This window comes from Lissotriton vulgaris, chromosome 4_1 (assembly GCF_964263255.1).
Source record: "Lissotriton vulgaris chromosome 4_1, aLisVul1.2, whole genome shotgun sequence".
Lineage (NCBI taxonomy): Eukaryota > Metazoa > Chordata > Amphibia > Caudata > Salamandridae > Lissotriton > Lissotriton vulgaris.
The window spans coordinates 1,670,351,824-1,670,376,885 of record NC_141691.1 but is presented as its reverse complement, the minus strand read 5'-3'; the positions used below and the strand labels follow the sequence as shown (position 1 = coordinate 1,670,376,885).

At 40.3% G+C, this 25,062-nt stretch overlaps 1 protein-coding gene across 3 annotated transcripts in view; it reads right to left on the bottom strand.

The window, feature by feature from the left end:
* Positions 1 to 25,062, bottom strand: part of RALYL (RALY RNA binding protein like) — a 1,731,499-nt gene that overhangs the window by 890,837 nt on the left and 815,600 nt on the right. For all 3 annotated transcript variants that reach the window (XM_086965943.1, XM_086965944.1, XM_086965945.1), the window contains exon 4: positions 9,935 to 10,018. In XM_086965943.1, coding sequence (XP_086822069.1) covers positions 9,935 to 10,018 — 84 coding nt within the window. The remainder of the gene's footprint in view (positions 1 to 9,934; positions 10,019 to 25,062) is intronic.

Sequence of the window (25,062 nt, the reverse complement as noted above, 5' to 3'; positions counted from 1 at the left end):
GGAGGAGCGTAGCTGGCGGGAGGGGGTGTAGAAGGAAAGTCGTGTGTTGAGGCATTCGGGTCCAAGTTCGTAAAGTGCTTTGTGTGCGTGGGTTAGAAGGCGGAATGTTATCCTCTTATTGATGGGGAGCCAGTGGAGGTTTTTCAGGTGACCCGAAATGTGATCTTTAAGCGGAATGTCTAGAATGAGTCTGGCTGATGTGTTCTGGATGCGTTGGAGTTTTTTCTGAAGTTTTGCGGTGGTACCGGCGTATAGGGTGTTTCCGTAGTCCAGGCGGCTTGTAACCAGTGCGTGGGTGACCGTTTTTCTAGTTTCAGTGGGGATCCATCGAAATGTTTTTTTTGAGTATGCGAAGAATGTTGAAGCAAGATGATGAAACGGCGTTGACTTGTCTGGTCATCGAGAGTGAGGAGTCCAGAATGACGCCCAGGTTTCGTGCGTGGTCTGTTGGGATGGGTGCTTGTCCAAGGGTCTCTGGCCACCACGAGTCGTCCCAGGCGGAGGGGGAGGTACCTAAGATAAGGACTTCAGTTTTTTCGGAATTCAGTTTCAGGCGGCTGTGCTTCATCCACTCGGCTACTTCTCTCATTCCTTTATGTAGGTTGGTTTTGGCGGTGTTAGGGTCTTTGGTGAGTGAGAGGATCAGTTGAGTGTCGTCAGCGTAGGAGATGATGTTGAGGTTATGTTGACGTGCGATGGCCGCGAGGGGGCTCATGTATACGTTGAAGAGGGTGGGGCTGAGTGAAGATCCTTGTGGCACGCCGCAAATGACTTCCGTGGCCTCTGATTTGAATGGTGGGAGGCGGACTCTCTGAGTTCTTCCAGCAAGGAACGAGGTGATCCACTCCAGTGCTTTTCCTTGAATTTCGATGTTTCTGAGGCGTTGTAATAGGGTGATATGACAGACTGTGTCAAAGGCTGCGGAGAGGTCGAGGAGGATGAGGGCGACTGTGTCACCATTGTCCAGTAGAGTTCGAATGTCGTCTGTTGCTGCGATGAGTGCGCTTTCAGTGCTGTGTTTGGCTCAGAAGCCGGACTGTGAGGAGTCGAGGGATTTGTTGGTTTCGAGGAAGGCGGCGAGCTGGTTGTTGACAGCTTTCTCGATGTCTTTGGCCGGGAATGGGAGGAGTGATATGGGGCGGTAGTTTTTGAGTTCGGTGGGGTCAGCTGTGGGTTTTTTCAGAAGGGCGCTGAGTACGGCGTGTTTCCAGCTATCTGGGAAGGTGGCGGAGTTGGGGGAGCAGTTGATGACATCTCGGAGGTGGGGTGCGATGATGGAATCTGCTTTGTTGAAGATGTGGTGAGGGCATGGGTCTGTGGGGGATCCTGAGTGGATGGAGTTCATCAGGCGGATGGTGTCATCAGTGGAGATTGGGTTCCAGTCATTAAGGATGTTCAAGGGGGGTGAAGGTACAGCAGAAGGTTGTGTGGGTTGGTTTCCGGGTTGGTTGTCGAAGCTGTTGTGGATGTCTGAGATTTTGTCGTGGAAGAACGAAGCTAGGGAGTTGCAGAGGTCTTGAGAGGGAGTGATGTCGTTGGAGTTGGCAGTGGGGTTGGTGAACTCTTTGACGATGTTGAATAATTCCTTGCTGTTGTGGGCATTGTTGTCAAGTCGGTCTTTGAAAGCGGCTTTCTTGGCAGTTCGGATCAGTTGGTGGTGTATGCGGGTGGCGTTTTTGAAGGCGTCTCTGGTGCTGGTGTTTGGGTCTTTTTTCCAGGCCTTCTCAAGGGAGCGACAGAGTTTCTTGGATTTCTTAAGATCATCGTTGAACCAGGGGGCGTTTTTGTTGCCTTGTTTGATTTGACGTTTTTTCAGGGGTGCAAGGTTATCGGCGCTGTTGGTTAGCCATTGAGTGAGGTTAATGGCTGCTTGGTTGGGGTTCGAAGAGTGGTCAGGGGGGTTTTGAAGGAGCGATGAGGAGATATGGTCGATGGTGATTTTGTTCCAGTTTCTTCGCAGAGTAGGTTGAGGATGGTTGTGGGTTGTGGTCTTATTGTAGATAAAGTGAACGCAGCTGTGGTCCGTCCAATGGAGAGCTGTGGTGTGACTGAAGGAGATATGTTTTCTGGAGGTGAAGATAGGGTCGAGTGTGTGACCTGCGTAGTGAGTGAGGGTATTAACAAGTTGTTTGAGTCCGAGGTTGGCGAGATTGTCCAGAAGGGCGGTAGTGTTGCTGTCATTGCTTTTTTCCCGGTGAAAATTGAGGTCTCCCAAAAGAATGTAGTCCTTGGAGGGGAGGGCGTGTGGGGTGATAAAGTCAGTGATGTCTTCACTGAATTGTGCTCGGGGTCCTGGTGGCCTGTAGAGGAGGGTGCCTCTGAGTGTGATCTTGGGGTCGGTGTGGATCTGGAAGTGAAGGTGTTCGGCGCTCACTGATGGTGCTTGTAAATCTCAAGTTGAGATGATTGTCATTGAGCGCCGCAACATATTCCTCAGCCGAGGATCTGCCGCCCCGCCAGAGGACAAACAAATCATCAATGTATCTTGCCTAGATCATGATTTGGTCCAGCCATCTTTCGTTGGTCCCCCCCAGGCCACGTGCTTCTCCCACCAGCCCACAAACAAGTTTGCGTAACTGGGGGCGAAGCACGTGCCCATGTCGGTCCCCCTGATTTGTCTGTACATACTGCCTGCAAATAGAAAGATGTTATTATGGAGGCAAAACTCCATCATTTCCAAGAGCATGCAGTTATGTTGGTGGTATCTGATATCTTTAGTGCCCAGGAACCATTTTACTGCAGAAATACCCTCCTGATGAGCTATACAGGTATATAGATTGGCAACGTCAAGGGTAATCAGAAGCATGTCTGACTCCCACTTGATGCCATCAATCAGTCTTATAAAATCTTGGGTATCCCTGACGTAGGAAAAAATATATATATATCAATATATTTATATATTTATATATATATATATTTTTTAAGAAACTATATTTTTTTATTTTTTCAATAATATTAGTGTGTAATTATATTCGTTGTTCGATATTTTTGTACTTACCATCATAAGGATATGAAATCAATATTTTGTAAATTATATTTTTGACACAATATTTCTGTTACACAATATTGTTGATTCCGATATTATGTCAGTAATCCTGAAATGCGCTGCTTCCAGTAGCTATGCCAGTTTGTGGCTGCCCTGGGGGTAGCTCATTATCTGTAATTTGCACCACCGTCCCTGTTTGTGTCCCAAGCACCAAGTTAAAGGTGCACCTCAATGCAAATAGGGACAGTGGTCTCCAGCTATAGTACAGCCCTTTAAAGCATGAACCCTGCCATGAACCCTGCCATGGCCTTCTCAACCTCCTATCCTTCTGAGATCAGTGAACTTGGTGCCACTAAACATTGTACATGTAAAATAAATATGTACTTAGGAAAGGATGTATGTTTCCATGCAAATTCATTTTTGCACTCAGAATAGAAGTCTGAAACGGAATGCAGCATATTTGGTGTCTCCAGCATTCCCCACATATATGAACCTGCATTGACAAGGGTAATAGGTCTTGCTTTAATTTGCTAATGCATGCAAACAAAGGGAGGCATAAATGCACACTTGTGTTTGAAAGTGTTGGAACATTTAAGCCAGACCTGTTGGCATTACCAATGCTTGTTTACTACTGCGGCTCATTATAAAAACCCCATACAGCATTAATCACCACTCCGTTTTTGCCCTTCAGTCAACTTGCATACGTTACTGAAAATCTGTCCGCTCTTCAGTGGTGGCTCCTCCACTAAGGCGGAGGAGCCTCGCCCTACTGCTTTTTTGCAGTGAAACAAAGGGAAAATAAAATGATAATAACTCATGTTAATATCATTTAATTTTCTCATGCTTATGCAGCTTTGCATGAGGGAGCAGGAGCAAGGGAGGAGTGGTAGGTAGCACCTTGCTAAGTGCACAATGACTTCTTGGCCTGCCCTGTCGGGCACCCAAAACAGTTGAAACACTGTGCTGAAATCAATCACAATGCTGCTAAGCCAGCTTTGTGGTTGGCTGACTGGGAACGTGGGTGTGCTTCTTGTTGAGGCCGAGCGAGGGTGGACTACAGAGGAGAGACGAGGTGAGGAAGAGGTGTGAAGCGTCCTAACCCCCCACCTCTACCTCTGATCCATGCCAGCCGCGACAGCCGCTCTTACTTCATACTGCATGCCCATAAAATATCACCATACTATTAAATTAAATCTCCGTTTTTGTTAATACAACACCATATGTCCATTCTATGTCTAATTTGGCATGCAGCGTTGAAATCTGTAACCAAACTTGAGCCAATAGTTTAGTTGTGCATACATTCCAACTAAATTGTTCATTAGTTACATTAAATGTCTTGGCAACAGGTCTTTATTTTAGCTATTTGCGTAATTTTATAGACTGTGTTTATTTAGATTAACTTTATTTTATTTGATTTATTTGCATTTATTCTCCATAACATCAAATCAACGTGTTACAATATATACAATATAATAAGGTGTTGCAAGTCTTTCCTCACCAAGGAAGATAACCAGCAGACCACCCTTCAACATTTTATTTTTTTGTACAAGGTCGCTTTAAAGTAATGCACACATGCATATCGTCTCAACTTAAAGTGCTCAAGAAAAGAATCTGCAGACATTCCTCCCAGGGGTCCAAGCCCTGGCTGCTCCAGAAGAGAAGCACAATGCAGATTGCCATGGTAGCTGTGGTAATAGCCTTACAGAAAAATACTAGTTTGTGCTGCAGTCATAAATTACTAAACTAATTATCTAGGAGCAGGCACAGCCGAATCATTCAGAGGGGTAATTAGCAATCAGACATAATGACTACTGCTAGTATCTCTTGTCATACTGTATTTAGCTTAGGAGCAGCCTAGAGGAACTAAATTATTTCCTATCCTTCTCGGAGGGCATTGCTGTTATATTGAGTGCATCAGCCCATATTATTACTCCCAGTGGTTTCATTTTTCACTGGACAGCACTCTGATGACTTCTCCTGTCAAATCTTCCCCGGATCTCCTGGGCCTTCTTAAGCCGCCATCTTCTCAGGCATCCTGGATCAATGCGAATGTAAACTGCAGAGTTAACCAATTATGTGTTGGTTTCATTAGTTTCATTCTGTCCCTGGCCATCAAAAATAGCTTCACAGAAGACAGTCAATAGTCCCAGGAGGCAGCAATTTGAAAAATAAATATATATTCCATATACAACATGTGAGCTCTAAATTGATATGACAACTTCACTGGAAAAATGCAACCCATTTTGATTGCAAAGGCTAAGTGGATCTGAAGCTATCTCACTGCAGCCAGGCTTTATGTAAAACTGGGTGTCTCCTGTGCCCGCGTCCTTCCGCTTCACCATCCATTCTATACTAAATTTGGGAAATTGGGAGTTTATCTTTTCGTATTTTTAGGACGAATTTTTTTTTTTAGATGGTTTCAGATGCTGCGTTCTGGCACTAGTGTTTCCACTCATGCAGATAATGTTGTTGCTAAACCGCTGCCCCAATGTGTCAGTTCTAGGGCGCATTATAGTCCCCCTAGTGTAATGTACACTAGTTTGGTGAAGGTTAGTTCAGCTCTTCTTTAGAGGTCTGGCTCGAAATGATAGCATCATGCATGCTCAGAGACTACTTAATTTACTTTTACACCAAATCTGATGCTTTTTAATTGATAAATTAAACACGTACAGAGCATAAATTGGAAAATAATAGCTGCCAGTACCCGGAGTTTTGCACAGAAGCCCACATAGCCTGCTTTTACCCTTTGTCACGGTTTTCTACCTTTTTCACCCTCCTTCTTTCTACCTTGTGCCTTTTTCTCTGTCTTGCTCAGGGTCAAAGTTTCATGAGGAAAAATAAGTGCTGGGCCACAGTAATGAGTGACTATGAGTGCCACTGGCAAGCCCCGGCTCAAATTAAACACTGAACACGTATAATCAAATGGCAGCGCAGTGATTTTTTAAAAATATAATGATTGTAGAATAAGTGAACAGAGCGAGGTAAGGGGCTGTGATTGCAATGACCCTGATTCAGCTCAAGCATTTTCATTAGTTACATCAAGGGAACATTACTATGTGCTCCAAGTAAATACTGTATACTGGCAATACCCTGTAGCAGTGGCATATAATTTAGTACAAGTGGTTTTTAAAATCTGTACAGTGCCCGACTCACAACGCCATTTACAGGTTTAAGTTAAATATAGGCACTAACATGGCCTTTTTAATACGTTTGTCAGTCATGAAATATGTATTCACACATAATTTTTCGGGTGAGTAAATATTCTCCTGGTAATAGTTGTCCCAGGACAGGATGCTTGGCTACAGCCACAAAAGTTCTTGCTTGTGGGTATTCACAAATGTTTTCACCACCCAACTCCCTTGGAAAAGGTCAGCGTTATTCTCCAGTTTAGGGCAATAATAAATCTGGTATCAGGATAGGCATGGGAACCAAACACTGCCCAAAATTGTACAGGTTTAGGAGAAGGGATATCTCCACAGGGAACAATATTTTCCATATGGGGAATACTTTAACTCTTTCCCGTCCACCAATGTGCAAAAAAAGTATTTGATTTCGGCGGCACATTTTATGTTCTGATTTTACTCTGGCTACATACACTCTGCCACAATACAGGAAAACGGTTTTGTGCGTTTTATATTTAGGGCTGATATTCTGATAAATCAGCTGCAGGAAGTGCAGATATGTTAAGTAAGTATGGGATGTACCATGGAAGGAGTGAATATTGAAAGGGGCATTTTTTCTACTAACATCTAAAAAAAAAGGGAAAACCGAGAAGAACGTGTGCGACTGAAGAGTCCTGCGTTTAAAAGCTGGACAAAGACCAAAAATACTATTTTCAATCTCACATTAGCAAAATAGTACAAACTCGAAATTCACAGAATAGAGGTAGAATAGAGGTAAATAGCTAGGACATTCAATGAAGACATTACAGTTTGATTATCCTGATTCTTTAGATTTATCTTACCTACTGGTCACCAGCAGGTAATTATAGATAGGATTTAGTTTCCATAGATAAAGCGTTTGCTGATTCGCTAACAACTTTGGCGCTGATTGACGAATCTTAACAACATTTTCAAAACTAGTACACCAATTACTTCAGCTGCAGTCTGTAAAGTTTCGGGGTGAGCGGGGTCTTAAAAACTTGTTTTCCCAATGCAGTTTTCTGCAGGGATTTTAGACATGACCACAACCCAAACTGCTGAACGGAATGACACCAAATTTGGCAGAATGCTAGCTCTTCGTTCAGAAAGAGCACTTTTTGTACTTTGGTGTAATTTTTTTAAGCAGTTTTAGAGTTATTAAAGAAAAACTACTTATCTAGGGATATGGAGCCTCCTCGTATCTTACAGATCTCAGAGTGCGATCAAATTGGATACCACCACTTCAACCAGGCAGTGACTGGGACTGAGTCCGAAAACAAAATGCAAACATAAACAGAAGGGGGCATGAGTGCGGGCCGGAGCACTTTTTAAAGTTCCTGCCAGTTGGGAGCAAACATGCCTTTGCTGTCTGCAGGAGCGTGGGCAGGGAAGGCATATCTGCTCTCACTGGGCGAGAGCTTCAACAATGTTCCTGCCTGGTGAGAGCAGACTTCTGTTTCCCTGCTATGCTCCTGAAGGGAGGGAAACACAGATTGTTCCCTCCTGGCGGGAGCATACATAAATGGCTGCTCCACCGGGTGGGAGCAATGCTGGCTCCTGCAGTTTGTGGTGAGCGGACTGGGACCGCAGGCCCCATTGATCCTCAGACGTGCCCAACTTGCTACTTGGAGGGTGCCCTAGGAATGTGCTGGGAAACCCACCTATAATTAAGACGAGTCTGGGGATAGAGTCTTTGGGGCCTATAAAGGCTTGTGGAGAAGGGCTGCATGGCCCCCTCCTCATATTCATAAAATTGTGCTCCACGGCATGGGGTCCCCAGGGCTTATTAAGGCTAGAGAGGGGGGACGTATGCCTCTGTCCTCTTATAAATAGAATTTGTCTCCTTAAAGGAATAAGGGATGCATTTAAAAAAAGAAAATAACACGTTCAAATGTCATTTTTTTAAGAGCAGGCAGTGGTGCACCACTGCCTTCTCTTAAAATATATTTATTTTACCTTTCTCGAAAAGGAAGTGGTCCCTTGGGGACCCTTTCCCATTTGCGAATGGGTAACCACCTCCTTTAAGATGTCAGAAAAATAGTTTTATGACTGGAATTCGGTGGTAAAACATTAATACATCCAATTCAGATTCCATATTTGGAAGGGATGCCCTAAATACTCCCCTTCCAAATAATGAATCGGTATGTATTCACAATTCCAAATTGCAATTCGGTAACGTGTTAACGAATTGCAATTTGGGATTCGTATATAACAAAATGCTTTATTGCCATTTCAAATGGGCCAAAGCACAGAATCTGCCCGTTTGCAAATACAAACTAGTTTTGTACATATGGCCTTTGGTCCCTATGTACAGATGGTCCATTTCCAGGCAATTTTTGCCATGCCATGCACTGGATGGTGACCTCAGTGGCTGGATATTTTCTTTTACCCTTGAATGGCAGAACGTGACTATCCCTACAAAGAGTTTGGTGTGAAAGGGACCAAAGTGAATCAGTTTCTGACATATTATATGTCTGTAGTACACATACCTATAGAATTGCTGTGGCAATAGACCGTAACTCTGAAACAGGATCTCGAGAACTATGCTGGAAATATTAGACGGAGAGTGTGTAAGAACATTAATTTGATTTGCTATGAAGTTCTTTATGAGCACCGACTGAGTTTTAGCTTTATGAAAACACTAGGAGGAGCACTCTCAGGGAGTGAACTGCCTTAAGACAGAAAGCTTGTTTGTTCTGTGGAACCTCTTTGGAGCAGGAGAGAATAGATAGTATTAAAGACGGAGGAAACTGTATCTGACTTGAGGGAGGTTTAACTAGACTGGACGTTTATTAAGCTTTATGCATATGGCCAGATGGAGAAGCAAGAGATGTTTGAATTATGCCTAGTGGCACTTTATTCTTGTGTTTTGCATTAGGACGGAGTTGCGTTGTATTCAGAGGCATAACCTGTCTGGAAATAGCACATCATTAGAAGTTTGCTGAAGTGTGTATGGTCAGCAGCAGTTCTCTGTTGCTTTTCCAGGCTGTTTCCACAAACTAGATATTGATTGATCTTTCCAGTCAGCACTTGGAGCAGTGGACAGCTCTTAAACACTATTGAACTGACAAGAGACAGCTATCAAAATGTAATGTTTAAGAGCTTCAATTCCCACTGTGCGGTTTGAGCTTCGCCCTTAAGACACAGATATTTGTAAAGCTACTCAGTGGGGATTTTAGCTACAATTATAGTTATCTTCTTGCACACCCCATTTGTAAGATTTATGTAGGTTTCTCGAAAAATCTACGCATCTAAGGGCCACAATCATAGTTCGTGATTTAATTCAATCCCTAAAAGATTGGCAAAATTAACCAATATTTTAATTAACCAAAATTTTAAAAACGTAACCATTTTCGAAAATGTCTCACTTCAGTAGGAAAGCTGCAGTAAAGAAGCAAGTGGGCTATATAAACGACTCTTGGTGCAGACAGAGACGCTTGTGGGCAGAAACTAACTAAGTGCTCTTTACACTGTTAAACAAAGCATGGTAACTAAGCGACGTGCTGTACAAGAAAGTAAATATTGGCTGTCTCAAGCAAAATGAACACACATTAAGGTGAAATTATCTTGGCAATAAGTAACGACATTATCAATAGATAAGGTATGCTGACATATACATTTTGAATAAAGTGGCGTTTTGTATCGGGAAAGTCACTCAATATTTGAATTACGACAAGACCAACTCAGCTGAACCCCCAAATCGAAATTCACCTTGAATATTCTTACCCTCCGAAAGAACAGCACATAGAACCTCTGTTATTAGTTATCTAGCTGCACAGTACAAGGAAAAGGGGACTAGACTACTCACAGGTACTGATGCAAGCCTGGTCAGGAATCAGCATTGGATCAGGCAGACTCGCGGGTTCTCGAGTGCTGTGTGGAAGCAGTGAATCTGGAAAGAGAAAGTTAGAGACCTTGAGAAGCGCTTGGTCAGAGTGACATCTCGGTTCTACATACAACATGCGGGTGCCAGAAAAAGAGATCAACCCAACTTACATTCTTGACACATGCCTTAAATGTATTGTGTTTTTCTCCATCATCCTGAGTGTGAGTCCTAAGCTCATGGTTGGTTATTTACACCTACCATCAGTGCTTTAAATGGGAAAAAATAAGTGCAGGCAATCTTAAAAGGAGCTATGAGTGTAGCAAGTGGGCGGGGCTAGGGGTGGGGCTAAGGACAAGACATATAAGACACTTTTACTATGTGGCAAAATACTTATATATTCTTGAGTGCGCACTCACAGAAACAAGCAGCAATGCTCACACAAAACATTCCAAGAATGTCCTTTAAAATACCTCCCTAGTGTCTGGATTCTCTCCCTCTTTCACTAGATTGTCTCTCACACACACACACAGAAACACGCAAACGTGCGCACACAAGCAGGCAAGCACCCAGACACAAGCAGACAGACACTCACACAAAAGACTCAGGTGGGGAAAAGGCCATTTTATGCCCCTTATCTCCTGTGGCTTTCTTAATTGCTGCTATTGCTGCTGTCAGCGGGATACCTGGATTCGAGTGTGTGCACAAATGCACACCATGGTGTGAATGTGATTGACAGCGCAGGGCCTGAATGGACCCTGCCCTGTCAACCACAGCGTGGTGGTGAACACCAGACATTATGCAGATGAGCCCTGCTGAATTGTTTAGAGGTGGCTCAGCTTGGGCTAGAGACGCTTTGACTGTCAGACAGCCTCGTTCGAGTGCGTGAGTCAAAGCAACAATGAGCCTACCTTTGATGAGTACTGGTACACTCCTTGGCAGCAGAGAAGTGCTGGTACTCAAAGCGGTAATAATAAGAAGTGCCGGTACTCAGTACCGGTGAGTACCGGCCCATTTAAAGCACTGTCTACCATAGAGATGCCAACCGCATGAGCCTCCTTAAGACCCTGATACACAAAAACGGTTTGAGAAATGTTGCTGTGTTGGTTATTGACCATGCTTTGAGTGAATGTCTGTCTATAAATTCACAAAGAATGCCACAAGTCCTGGGATTCTGCAACAGTCATAGTTTTTATAGGAGTTTTATACATTGTAGGTTATTCTAATAACAGAAAGTTAATCAAGTTAACATTTCCAGCAAATCGATATCACAGTTTTTAGCAATAAAAACTGGCAAGTTGACATTGCAGATCTGCCACTCACAGGACAAAGTGATGTTATTTTTGCTGGACTCTCAGAGCCTGGGGAAGAAACGGACCCTGTGCTTACATTAGTATATATCATAAAACTAATGCACATTGTGTGGATCCTGCATTACTTAAAGCTGTTTTTAATAGATTTTGATCAAACATTGAAATTATACTTACAAAATATATAATGTACAGCACAGTCTCAAGACTAGCGCCATCACAAGAACACTTCTGCTCTGGTATTTCAATAGAGCTAATGGAAGTTCAAGATGCAGCCAAAGGTAGCAAGGCCTTTCTGAACTTTGCGAGTATGTGTCTTGAACAGACATTCTCATAAACAGTAAATATTGTTAACACCAAGCTGCCTTTAACAATTAATGAAAGTAGGTTGAGCTTTCAACAAGTTCCCTGGATTTTCAATCACTTGCCAGTCCAGGAAATGCACTCTGCTTGAGGCACCCCTTGACTTTCCAAGACGTTTTGCCTATTTCATTAAAATATATGCACCAATGTCATGAAAATTACTTATCAGGCACACCAGTCATGATATATCCTGGAAGCCTAAGGAAACATTGCCGATTAGAAGACTGGAATGTTGAGATCTTCAGTGAAGGCAATAGTGTGCAAAAGGGCTAATAATGAAGGACAAGTCCCTCTGTTCCTTAAAGGAGAGACCTGGACTAGAATTGTAACTAATGGTGTTGTTTGATCAATAGTTATACGAATCAGACGTTTATCACTCAACATGTCTGCCACTGTATCTAACAATGTAGACATTCTCAACTTTTTCTCGGGATTTCAACTTTTGTAGAGGACTCTTTAAGGTCGACTTAATAACATGTGATATGTTCTCATCCACTTGTATTATTATTTTGCTAATAGGTGTACAATTGCAGAGGATTTTCTCTGTAGACATATTTCCGAATGCCAGTAAAAACAAACATTTTCATATTTTCTTTCCAGTTGCTGAATTGCGAGAAGCCTCTGAAAAATACACCACCACAGAACTAATACATTGTTAAGATTGCATATTAGAGATGTCCAGCAAAGATCCATTGATGATCAGCCACCAATTTACTTTTATTCGCTAACCAACATGAGGCATCATTACTCTAGTTATGTTGTTGTGATCCTTTGAGTGCAGACGAACCTCAAATGGTGTGCAATAAAGAAAATGTCTGCTTGGTGGGTATTAGAATACCATGTGGGATCCCTCAAACTCAGATAGGTTTTTCAATCAACAAATGTCATTTCTCTCATATCTAGCGTGTACATTTTAGGCAAACCACAGTTCCATTCATTCCAAAGTGCCAGGAGTTTTGTCTTTGTCTGATATCGGGCTGGACGTCTTAAAATACCTTACACAGGTACAGACCAGATATAAGGTATGCTGTGTGGATCTGATAATATGTGTGAGCTTCACAATTCATGAGAAATACAAATAAACTGATGTTCCTGTTTAGTTAAAAATGAAGCAGTTCAAGGGATTTAGAAAAATTCGGTCAAGAATGACTAAGGGGTGGGAATCAATTTTATTGGAACTTAGGGCCCTCACACGCCCATTTGGGTGTCATGCTTCATCATCCCACAACTGTGTTCCACATCTTGGCCCGCATTATATGAAGCCGCATGGCCCCCAGGGTACTGGGGTGGTGCAGCCGCCCAAAATATACGCTCCAAGTTGCCCACACAGTTGAACAGCACACGAACACAGTTGAAAGGTGGCAAACCTTTTATTACCAGGGTTCAAGCAGGCTCTGGTAGCAGTTTTAATCCGACAGTCTTCCTCAGAGGCAATCGCTGGGTGAATGCGTGCACCTGGACTCTTTATATAGCGCTGTAATCCCGCCCCTTGATGGGCCTGTCCAATGGCAGCACAGCACTATGGGAAATGTAGTCCAGGTCATTCTAACCTTAGATGGTAGCACTAATTTCTGTCCCATATTCAAAAGCCCTGGATGGGCCACCGCCAGCAGTGTCCGCTTTAAATCCCACAACTGTGTTCCACATCTCGGCCCCGCATTATATGAAGCCGCGTGGCCTGAAATCGAAGTCCAAATTTTACCCACAATTGGTGCCGGGAAATAAAATTGAACTGTTTCAGGAAGCCGTAATTGAAGACCTCTATAAATTGAAAGGACGAGATCATAAGGACAATTTGTCCAAACAAGAGAGAGAAGCCCTCTTACAAACGTTTCCCAAATAGAGATCAAAATGGCCGATAAGGGCAGGAATAATGTCATTCAAGAGAAAGGGGCATATGTTCTGGACTCCCACCGTCAGCTATGGAACAATGCCTACTATGAAAGATTAAAGAGGAATCCAACATTGGAAATAAAGGCATCATTGGATTTAAAACTTCATGAATGGGCAATGAATGGTCAAATAAATGAGGAAGAACGTAAATACCGAACGGTAAATCCTCCTGTTACGGCAACAATGTATTTTTTGCCGAAGTTGCATAAAGATCAAAAGAGACCCCCAGGAAGACCGATTCTCTCTGCGAAGGGATCACTCCTGGAGCCTATGACAAACTTCATAGACTATTTCCTGTAACCTTACGTGACACAATTGATCTCCTACATACGTGACACAACTGACATTTTGAGAATATTACAAAACACTCTGTGGCAGGAGACATACCTGTTGGTAAAAATGGATGTCATATCCCTGTATACCACCATAGGAAATGGCTTTGGCATGGAGGCCTGTACCTTTTTCCTTCAAGAGCGTAATTTGGAATATCAAGAACACAACAACATGCTCAGACAAATGATTGAGATTTGTCTGAACAAAAACATCTTTCTATTTGGTGAAGAAGTGTATCGGGAACGAAATGGCACAGCCATGGGGTTTTCTTTTAGCCCAAGTTACGCCTGCTTGACCATGGGATACTGGGAAAGGGAGGTGGCGTGGAGACCAGAAAATGAAAGATTTCTAAGTAAGATCATAAGCTGGAAAAGATTCATCGATGATCTTTTGATCATATGGGATGGAACAGCAGAGGACTTCAAAGAATACTTTGAAATATTAAACAACAGTGCTACCCAATTGAAATTCACATTTGAAACAAGCAAGGACTGGGTAGTTTTCCTAGATACAGAAATCTACATAAGAGATAATCAAGTCCACACCACCCTGCACAGAAAGAGTACAGCATCCAACTCAACTCTAGAAGCGACCAGCTTTCATCAGGAGTCCCTAAAAGCAAGTATCCCGTATGGGGAGTTCCTAAAAATCAGGCGTATATGTAGTGAGGAAGATGAGTGGAGGAAACATGGAAGACACAGCAAAACGTTTCAAGAAGAGAAAATACAACAAGAAATTGGTTCTGAAAAGCTAGGAGAAAACCAATTTGAAATCAAGAGAGGAATGCCTAATGCTGAAAGAAAAAGACAACATGATGGAAAAAGAACCAATACGTTTAATAACGGATTTCTCAGTAGAAAGCAAACAAGTGGTGGGTATACTGAGAAAAAACTGGAAAATCCTACAACTGGACAATACAGTAAAACAAGTAGTAGGTAAACATCCCGTTGTAACGTACAGAAGATCAAGAAATCTAAAAGATCACTTGATCCACAGTCATTTCAAACCAAAGAAAAAAGATGGAACATGGCTCAATACAAAAGGATTTGTTAAATGCCACATGTGCAAGGTATGTCAGATAGCCAAACAGACGAAGGAGATCAAAATGGATAACAATAAAGTCTGGGAGATTCGACATCTTATAACATGCAAAACACAATACGCAGTGTATATAGTGGAATGTCCGTGCCCATTGAAATATGTGGGAAGCACTATTTGCGAATTGAAAAAACGCATTTTGGAGCACGTGAGGGCCACAGAACATAAGGATCGTACCAACGCTGTGGCAAAACAGATGGAACAATAACATCAGGGGGACTGGAAACATCTGAGATTCTATAGAATAGACACAGTCCCGAAAAAGGAAAGGGGTGGAGACAGAGAAAAATAATTGCGCCAAAAGGAATTGCGCTACATCCTGAAACTAAGAACGATGCATCCGTTCGGCCTTAACCAGTCAGAAGAACTCTACATCCAGTTATAATGATGGAATGATCAGAAAAGAATCTCCAATAAAGGCTTCAGAACAAAAAGGAAAAACAAAAGTAAGAAATAGAAAATTACAAACAAAAATGAAAAGAATCAATAAAAAAGGAAAAGAAGATAAGAAAATTGGATTACTATGAATGACATCTCAAAAGGAAAAGAATGGATGACTCCAGAAGAAATAAGAACTAGAATCCAAAATGAGATCATGGAAAAAGAAAAAATATAAGAAACAAGGGAGAATCAAAATAAGGACTACCCACTAGAGGGGTTATTTTAAGGCATATAACTGTGATAAAAATATTTGGTAATTCCAATGAAAATAATATATAAAAACATGAAACAAGAAAGTCAGTTGGGACAATAAGAAAAGATTAAATAATGTAAATAATGAAAAACTATGAAAAACCACAACCTACAGAAGGCTTAGAGGCATCATGAACAATGAGCAGGAAGTGACGCTACGTCACTTTAAAAGTACATCCACCCTGTGACCAGGTGATCATGAGCAAGGGAGACGACTCCCAAAACTCAGTGATCTGTTTTTGCTTTGCCATAACTTCTATCGGAAGGCTTAAAATGAAATAAAAAGAGTAAAATCGCTAGAGCACGTGAGTACGTCCTAATTATTTGCCCTGAGAAGTGTGAATTGGGTTTGTATATATATATATATATATATATATATATATATATATATATATATATATATATATATATATATATTTTTTTTTTTTTCGTAAAAAAGACCTCCAGGACGCCCAATAGTGTCCTCTATTGGGAGCCTTCTCGAAAATACTTCCAGATTTGTTGACTCCTATTTAGCACCCTTCGTTAAAGACCTTCCATCCTATCTGAAGGACACTCAGGATTTCTTAAGCATCATGGACAATATAACATGGGACTCCGGAATGTTATTAATTACATTAGATATAGTGAACGTATACACCTGCATCAATCATGAGGAGGGCCTAATTGCTATCAAATGGTGTTTGGATCAAAAACCTAAACATTTCCGTAGTCACAGTACCATGATTTTGTCTATGATCAGATTTTGCTTGTTTAATAACAACTTTTTATTTGATGGGACTATGTATAACCAGAAGAGGGTTACTTCCATGGGTTTATGCTTCTCACCCAGCTACGCGAATCTGTTCGCGGGCTGGTGGGAGAAGCATGAGGCATGGAAAGATGCCTATAAGGAATGGACTGAAAAAATCCTTATGTGGACTAGATATATAGACGACCTGTTCATAATTTGGCGCGGTGATCGTCTATCTGCGGAAAGGTAAATTGCCATCTTGAATATCAACACTCTCAACTTAAAATTTACAAGTACGATCAGTGCCACCAGTATCAACTACCTTGATCTAGAAGTATTTGTGCACAATAATATTTTGCAAACCCGCTTGTACAGAAAACCCACTGCGGGAAATGCAGTTCTGCATGCCAGCTCATACCACCCTAAAAGTCTGGTAAAGAATGTACCATATGGCGAGTTTCTCTGTCTGAAGAGACATTGCTCTTTGGAACAAGACTACAGGCAGGCGACGAATGAGGCACAAGAAAGGTTTGAGAGTAGGGGGTATAACAAAAACTTCCTCAAATAAGCCAGTGTGAAAGCCTCCGGGATAAATAGGAGGGATCTCCTAATACCGAAATCTAAAATAGAGGCACCTGATGAGGTACGAATGACAACGGAATTCAACACCAAATCAGGAGAAATAGTAAATATTTTTCAAAAGCACTGGCATATACTCACCGCTGACAAGATCCTTAAAAAGAATCTGCCGAAAAGACCACTCATTACACATAAAAGATGCCCTTCTCTGGCAGACCATCTGGTCCACAGACATTTTAAAACATCTGTTCAACCCATCAAATTATCTAAATCAGCGGGATTTTTTCCTTGTCTTAAGTGTAAGGCATGCAGATTCAGTGGTAAAGTGTCTGAGTACCCTAACCGTACAGGTGACAAGAAACCCAATATAAAAATAAAACAGTTGCTTAATTGCAACTCGGAATACACTGTCTACTGTCTCACCTGCCCTTGCAAGCTGCGATATATCGGCAGTACCATAAAACCTGCAAAATTAAGGATCCTTGAACATATGCGGGCAATTACAAATAGAGATAAATCATACCCAGTTGCCCGCCATTTTGCCGAATACCATCAGAGCAACTGGGAAAAACTTAGTTTTACTGCATTGATCAGGCACCTAAATTAGAACGGGGTGGTGACAGAGACAAGTCCCTACGCATTCTGGAGTCAAAGCATATCATCAGTTTAAAAACCATGACTCCGTGGGGACTTAACAATAATGAAGAACTTTGGGTTCACCTATAAACTGTGTACAAAAACTAACATGGGGTAATAATAGGAAGAATATGATTCGCAATCACATTTACAACAATATGCCCTATTTCCCACTGATCTGCAAGCCTTCATTAGAACTAGTTGCACTGCATGCTAAATTGCCCATTCAGGGCCGAATAACCAACAACATGCATAATAGGAAATTATTTTTCCTAATAATTCCATAATTTACAGAGCAATGGTCCGCAAGACATGATATAACTAATACCCTCGCATGAAATGGTAATTTTGTACATAAAAATGGAATTGTTGATCAAATTTTCTTTACTGTGTTTAACAAATGTGTATAATATTAAGTATCAATAGAATTACGTTACATGTTCTTAATGAGCACTATGCACTTTTACTTCAAGTCGCCATTTGTTAGCCTTGGATTCTAATGCAATTTGCACATTACAAGATGGCCACCGTTCTTTTGTATACCAGTAGCCCTTTTTTTATTTTGATGAAATGTCAAACTGGCTAATGGCTTTAAATGGCGATACGAATTATGCACTAACGTAACACTGACGAAGCCTGCAAAGGCGAAACGCGTCTGTTGGGGTGAGGGGGGTTTGGTGTTAATACATTTCTAAACTGGATACCAGCGTGCCAGCCACTTTTTTCTGAAACCAGCATATGGACACAGGAACGTGCAGCAATATATATATATATATATATATATATATATATATACTCCTCCAACCGGTTCTCGTGCCATGGATCGCCTCAGGCACTTTCCCCAGTGCGCAGACACACAAATCACAGTCGAAGCCAGTCTTTGCGATATTTCCAATTTATTCCATCAAATTAAAGTGCAGGGGGTAAAGGAAAAAGGAAACGCCGAACAGACGCGTTTCGGGTGTGGACGCCCTTGCTCACTGTTATATATATATATTCCTCGGTTTCTTTTTCCTCAAAAAATGCACACTCAGAGGTTAGGTAAAGTTTGCCAAAACTTTAATACCGCAACACTGCTACGCGTTTCAACACCGTGGTGTCTTGATCACGCCATGTTCTGCAGTACATACCACCGTGTATACATAGAGTTGACACCATAACAAACATGGAAGAGGGGTTGTATTCCCATTCACTATTTGGCCGTCTTTTTGAAGTGGTCAAGTATACATATTTACACCCTATTACCAGTGTTTAAGCAAACATTTTAAGGAAACACAAACATCGGAACCTCGAATCAAACCACCAATGACGGAGTTTAAGGCTAAATCAACATTTAATCCGATTATGTTAAAAGACAGTATTGATCTGTTTAACGACCAAATAGCTAAACAACTAAAAGAATTGAACATCAAGACTCGCAGAAGCAAATATAAATACAACAGAGAAATATCAAACTATGATGCTCTAATAACCAAACTACAATCAAATAACAAGATAGTTATTAGAGCCTCAGACAAAGGAGGAAACATTGTCATCATGCCTAGGGACATGTATATTAAAGAGGCACATGGACAATTGAGTGACACTCGCTGCTACACTAGATGCACAATAACTGATTTGAAAACAATGTACACTAACTATCACAAAAAACTGTCTAAATGGAAATCGGAGGGATTAATAACGGGAGATGAATACAAATGTTTGAGAAATGAACACCCTGTGACTCCGACCATATACTTCCTACCGAAGTTACACAAAGATGCCAGCAATCCTGCAGGTCGTCCAATAATTTCTGCCAGGAATGGATGTCTGGAACATATGTCACAGTATGTGGACTTTTTTCTTCAGGGGGAAGTGAAAAAGCTGCCATCTTTTGTTAGTGATACTAGCGATTTCCTTGGCAAAATCAAAGATGTAAAATGGGAAAATCACTACTTGCTGATTGCTCTAGATGTATGTGCACTATACACCAGTATTGTTCACTCTGATGGATTGAATGCACTAAACTTCTACTTACAGAATTCACTTGATGGTATGGTGAAGCACCAACACATGATATTGGAAATGGTGGATTTTTGTTTAAAAAATAATATATTCACTTTCGACAATGTACTATACAGACAACTGCAGGGTGTTGCCATGGGGGCCAGCTTCTCTCCCAGCTATGCCTGCCTTCACATGGGCTGGTGGGAGGAGCTGGTCCTCATGGTTAAACACTGTGCAATTATGGAGTGTCACGCAATCACATAGTTGCGGTTCATAGATGATTTATTTATAATTTGGGATGGCAACATGGAATCAGCTGTAAAATTTGTGGAAGATATTAACAACAATGAATTAAATCTACACTTTACCGCCACCATTAGTAATTCATCTGTAACATTTTTAGACACCAAGATTTTTGTTGAAAATGATAAAATTGAAACTAGACTCCACCGTAAACCCACAGCAGGCAACTCAACCTTCATGCCAAAAGCTCTCATGTGAAACATCTAATTAACAGTATCCCATACGGGAGATGTTGAGACTTAGGCGGATTCACAGTAGGGAAAATGATCTGATCACAGCCCAGATAGCAAGTAAAATCAGATTTTTGGAGAGAGGCTATTCTGAAAGAATGATTAATATTTCCATCTCCAAATCAATGACCATGAACAGATCAGAACTTCTATCTAACTGCCCTAAAAAATCTAGAACTGATGTGGTTCACCCAGATAATTCGAATGAATTCAGAATTATCATCCAATACAGTGCCCAACACAATCAAATCCAATCCATCATCAACAAAAACTGGCCACTGGTCCTCTGTGATCCTGTAATTGGCAAGGATCTCCCCAAAAAACCTTCGATTACCTATAGTAGGGGTCAGTCAATGAAGGATATACTTGTAAAAAGTAGCCCTGAAATTATTGAATCCAACAATTGGCTCCAAACACATGGTGGGTTCTTTAATTGTAAGGTCTGTAAAGCCTGCTCACAAGCAGTGAACAAAACAGGCTATATATCACCCTTTGACCTTAAGGAACACAAAATCTCAAAAGTCCTTACATGTAAGACAGAGTACGCTGTCTATGTCTTGTCATGCCCCTGTGATTTGCTCTATGTGGGGAGTACTAAACTCCCCGTGCACAAAATAATTTTACAGCATATCAGGGCAATCAACAATTAAGATAATACATATCCAGTGGCAAGACATTTTAAGACTAAGCACAACTCAAAGAGTTTGGAATTAAAGTACTTTGTGATTGACTGTGTTCCTCCAAGCAAAAGAGGCGGGAATAGAGAAGAAAACTTTGCCGCCTAGAGACTCGCTATATCTTAGAACTTAATTCAAAACAACCTTCAGGGTTGAATAATACGGAGGACCTTTATACCTGTCTCTAAGAACTTTTCCTGGTACTGACAATTTTATAATCCAAATTTGAATGTGAACTTCTACCTCAGGGATGTGTAAATATACAATGAACTAATTATTTTTAAGTCTTTTAGATATTTATTGATATATTTATATATTTATGAATGCACATTTTTAGGATTGTTTCTCTTTTGTAGTTATGTAGCCCTTGTAAATATTCTATGTGGGAAGTGTAATTACAATTTTTTAGTCAAAACTAAACCATTTTATGGTTTTTTATATATATGACATTTATTTAAATTGTTTTCCTTTGTACACATGAATTGATTGTAGGAGCATGCATGCATACATATGAGAAATTTGTTTTATCCATCCCGTGGCAATAATAGAAAAGCCACTTTAGTATGTTATTCGGCATTCTAATTGTACTTCACATTCAATATGGTAACTCATGTATTTGCACTGATATTTAAACCAAGTATTTATACTGAAATTTAGATCTACAGCTGCTAGCCCCTCCCTTGCCCTTTGCGAGCACATGGCACTTTACAACAATATTATTACGTGGTCATCTCAATTATCACCGGGGCTCCGGTTGGTAATTAACAGGTTCACCTTTGGTCACTTTATTATAAAAATAAAAATACTTTCTATTAAAACCGCAACATGAATAATGTAATTAAACAAAAAGAATATTTTGTCATCAGTAACTGACGAGAATCAATGCAGTGCGCTGCTTTTAAACACAAAATCATTGTTTTGGGTTTGTAAAAGAAAACTTCTTTTGTTCTATGCACTTGCACTTTAGTATTTTACAGGAATTTGGTAAAGTTTGGATTTGATGTTTAATTATTTGAACATCCTGTACAAATGATTATATCCTAACGATGATGTGGTGTTTTTTTTAAAGGGTAAACACTGGTAGTTCTAGTGGACTACAAAACTCTTTTATGTCTATGCTAGTTCAGGCTGGAGACATGTGACCTTGCCTAGGTGATTACTTAAGCCAATTCCTGCCTGTGTACTGTGTCATGTGATCAAGCGCTCTGTGAAGCGCGAAACGCGTGTTGGCGATTTTTGGAAACCCAGCACAAAATAAAGATTTCACTTTTGCACCGATTTTGGGCCCGTATCTGTTTCTGCAAATTGGGAAACCTTTGCGCAAGGGACTCAGATATCCTTGGAATATATATATATATATATATATATATGTAGGAGAATCAATGCAGTGCGCTGCATATATATATATATATATGTATATATATTCCAAGGATATCTGAGTCCCTTGCGCAAAGGTTTCCCAATTTGCAGAAACAGATACGGGCCCAAAATCGGTGCAAAAGTGAAATCTTTATTTTGTGCTGGGTTTCCAAAAATCGCCAACACGCGTTTCGCGCTTCACAGAGCGCTTGATCACATGACACAGTACACAGGCAGGAATTGGCTTAAGTAATCACCTAGGCAAGGTCACATGTCTCCAGCCTGAACTAGCATAGACATAAAAGAGTTTTGTAGTCCACTAGAACTACCAGTGTTTACCCTTTAAAAAAAACACCACATCATCGTTAGGATATAATCATTTGTACAGGATGTTCAAATAATTAAACATCAAATCCAAACTTTACCAAATTCCTGTAAAATACTAAAGTGCAAGTGCATAGAACAAAATAAGTTTTCTTTTACAAACCCAAAACAATGATTTTGTGTTTAAAAGCAGTGCACTGCAATGATTCTCGTCAGTTACTGATGACAAAATATTCTTTTTGTTTAATTACATTATTCATGTTGCGGTTTTAATAGAAAGTATTTCTATTTTTATAATAAAGTTATAATAAAGTGACCAAAGGTGAACCTGTTAATTACCAACCGGAGCCCCGGTGATAATTGAGATGACCACGTAATAATATTGTTGTAAAGTGCCATGTGCTCGCAAAGGGCAAGGGAGGGGCTAGCAGCTGTAGATCTAAATTTCAGTATAAATACTTGGTTTAAATATCAGTGCAAATACATGAGTTACCATATTGAATGTGAAGTACAATTAGAATGCCGGATAAGATACTAAAGTGGCTTTTCTATTATTGCCACGGGATGGATAAAACAAATTTCTCATATGTATGCATGCATGCTCCTACAATCAATTCATGTGTACAAAGGAAAACAATTTAAATAAATGTCATATATATAAAAAACCATAAAATGGTTTAGTTTTGACTAAAAAATTGTAATTACACTTCCCACATAGAATATTTACAAGGGCTACATGACTACAAAAGAGAAACAATATAAAATATATATATATATATTCCAAGGATATCTGAGTCCCTTGCGCAAAGGTTTCCCAATTTGCAGAAACAGATACGGGCCCAAAATCGGTGCAAAAGTGAAATCTTTATTTTGTGCTGGGTTTCCAAAAATCGCCAACACGCGTTTCGCGCTTCACAGAGCGCTTGATCACATGACACAGTACACAGGCAGGAATTGGCTTAAGTAATCACCTAGGCAAGGTCACATGTCTCCAGCCTGAACTAGCATAGACATAAAAGAGTTTTGTAGTCCACTAGAACTACCAGTGTTTACCCTTTAAAAAAAACATCACATCATCGTTAGGATATAATCATTTGTACAGGATGTTCAAATAATTAAACATCAAATCCAAACTTTACCAAATTCCTGTAAAATACTAAAGTGTATATATATATATATGTATGTATGTATATATATATATATATATATATATATATATATATATATATATATATATATATATATATATATATATATATATATATATATATATATTCCTCGGTTTCTTTTTCCTCAAAAAATGCACACTCAGAGGTTAGGTAAAGTTTGCCAAAACTTTAATACCGCAACACTGCTACGCGTTTCAACACCATGGTGTCTTGATCACGCCATGTTCTGCAGTACATACCACCGTGTATACATAGAGTTGACACCATAACAAACATGGAAGAGGGGTTGTATTCCCATTCACTATTTGGCCGTCTTTTTGAAGTGGTCAAGTATACATATTTACACCCTATTACCAGTGTTTAAGCAAACATTTTAAGAAAACATTTACAAGAAACATTTTCAAAAAACATTTTCATTTATGTTCTAAATGCCGCTGTGTACGTATTTCCGCATTGAATACATCCTCCTGTTTACTTAGACCCGGTATACATCTAATTTACACATTTTCTACGGGGGCGCACGGATGTCATAGACTTATACTAATAAAGCATCCCAGTACAATCCTCCCCTAAAGTTCTAATATGGAATGAACTCATGCGACGCATTTCTGTCATCTGTTTGGTCACATACTATTCATTTGTACATTTTTGTAATGCTCGCTCATATGTTCTGTTTTCGGACTAGTGCCTTTTTTAGATTAACCGGATCCACACAACAGCTTGATCTATTAATTCTATAGCGGACAACAAGGTGAGGGGAATCAATTTCATCCCAAGTGGATTACGCTGTCCCCTTCAACATAGTTAATTATGGTCAGTCATAAAATTATATTGAATAATAAAAAATGAAGAAAAAGAAGAATAAAAGTGAAAAATGTGCTCCAAGTTCATTTAACCCGTGACAGTGATTCCAATTAAGACACAGGAAGAACATGAACCCCTTTCTGCTGCTTAAAGTGATAATATAGGATGTCTTCCTGTCCGTCTATAAAATGAATCATAAAAAGAAAATATTACTATTGTTAAAAGACCTTATACTTCTGTAACTGTACTCAATACATCGTAATTTTAAAATCCACTTGCACGATTGCATATTCTAGTCATCTCCTCTAATTACCTAGATATTATGGTAGGAATGATGCAGACTAATATGGATGTTTCACTCAGTCAGCATGTAAATGTGTTGCTAGCTCCTCATCAAGGTTGTGTCCCCTGGTAATGTTGTCTCCAGTTCTATTATCCATTTGGATTCCCTCTTTCTGAGTGATAACTCCCTATTGCTCCCTCTCTTATTGGCCATTATGTGTTCTATTGCATAAAAACTAAGTAGAGAGTTATTTGACCCATATTTCTCCTGGAAATGTCTCGCAATGGGATACTGAAAGTCTAGATTAGTGATGGCCCTCAGATATTCCTGTACCCGTTTT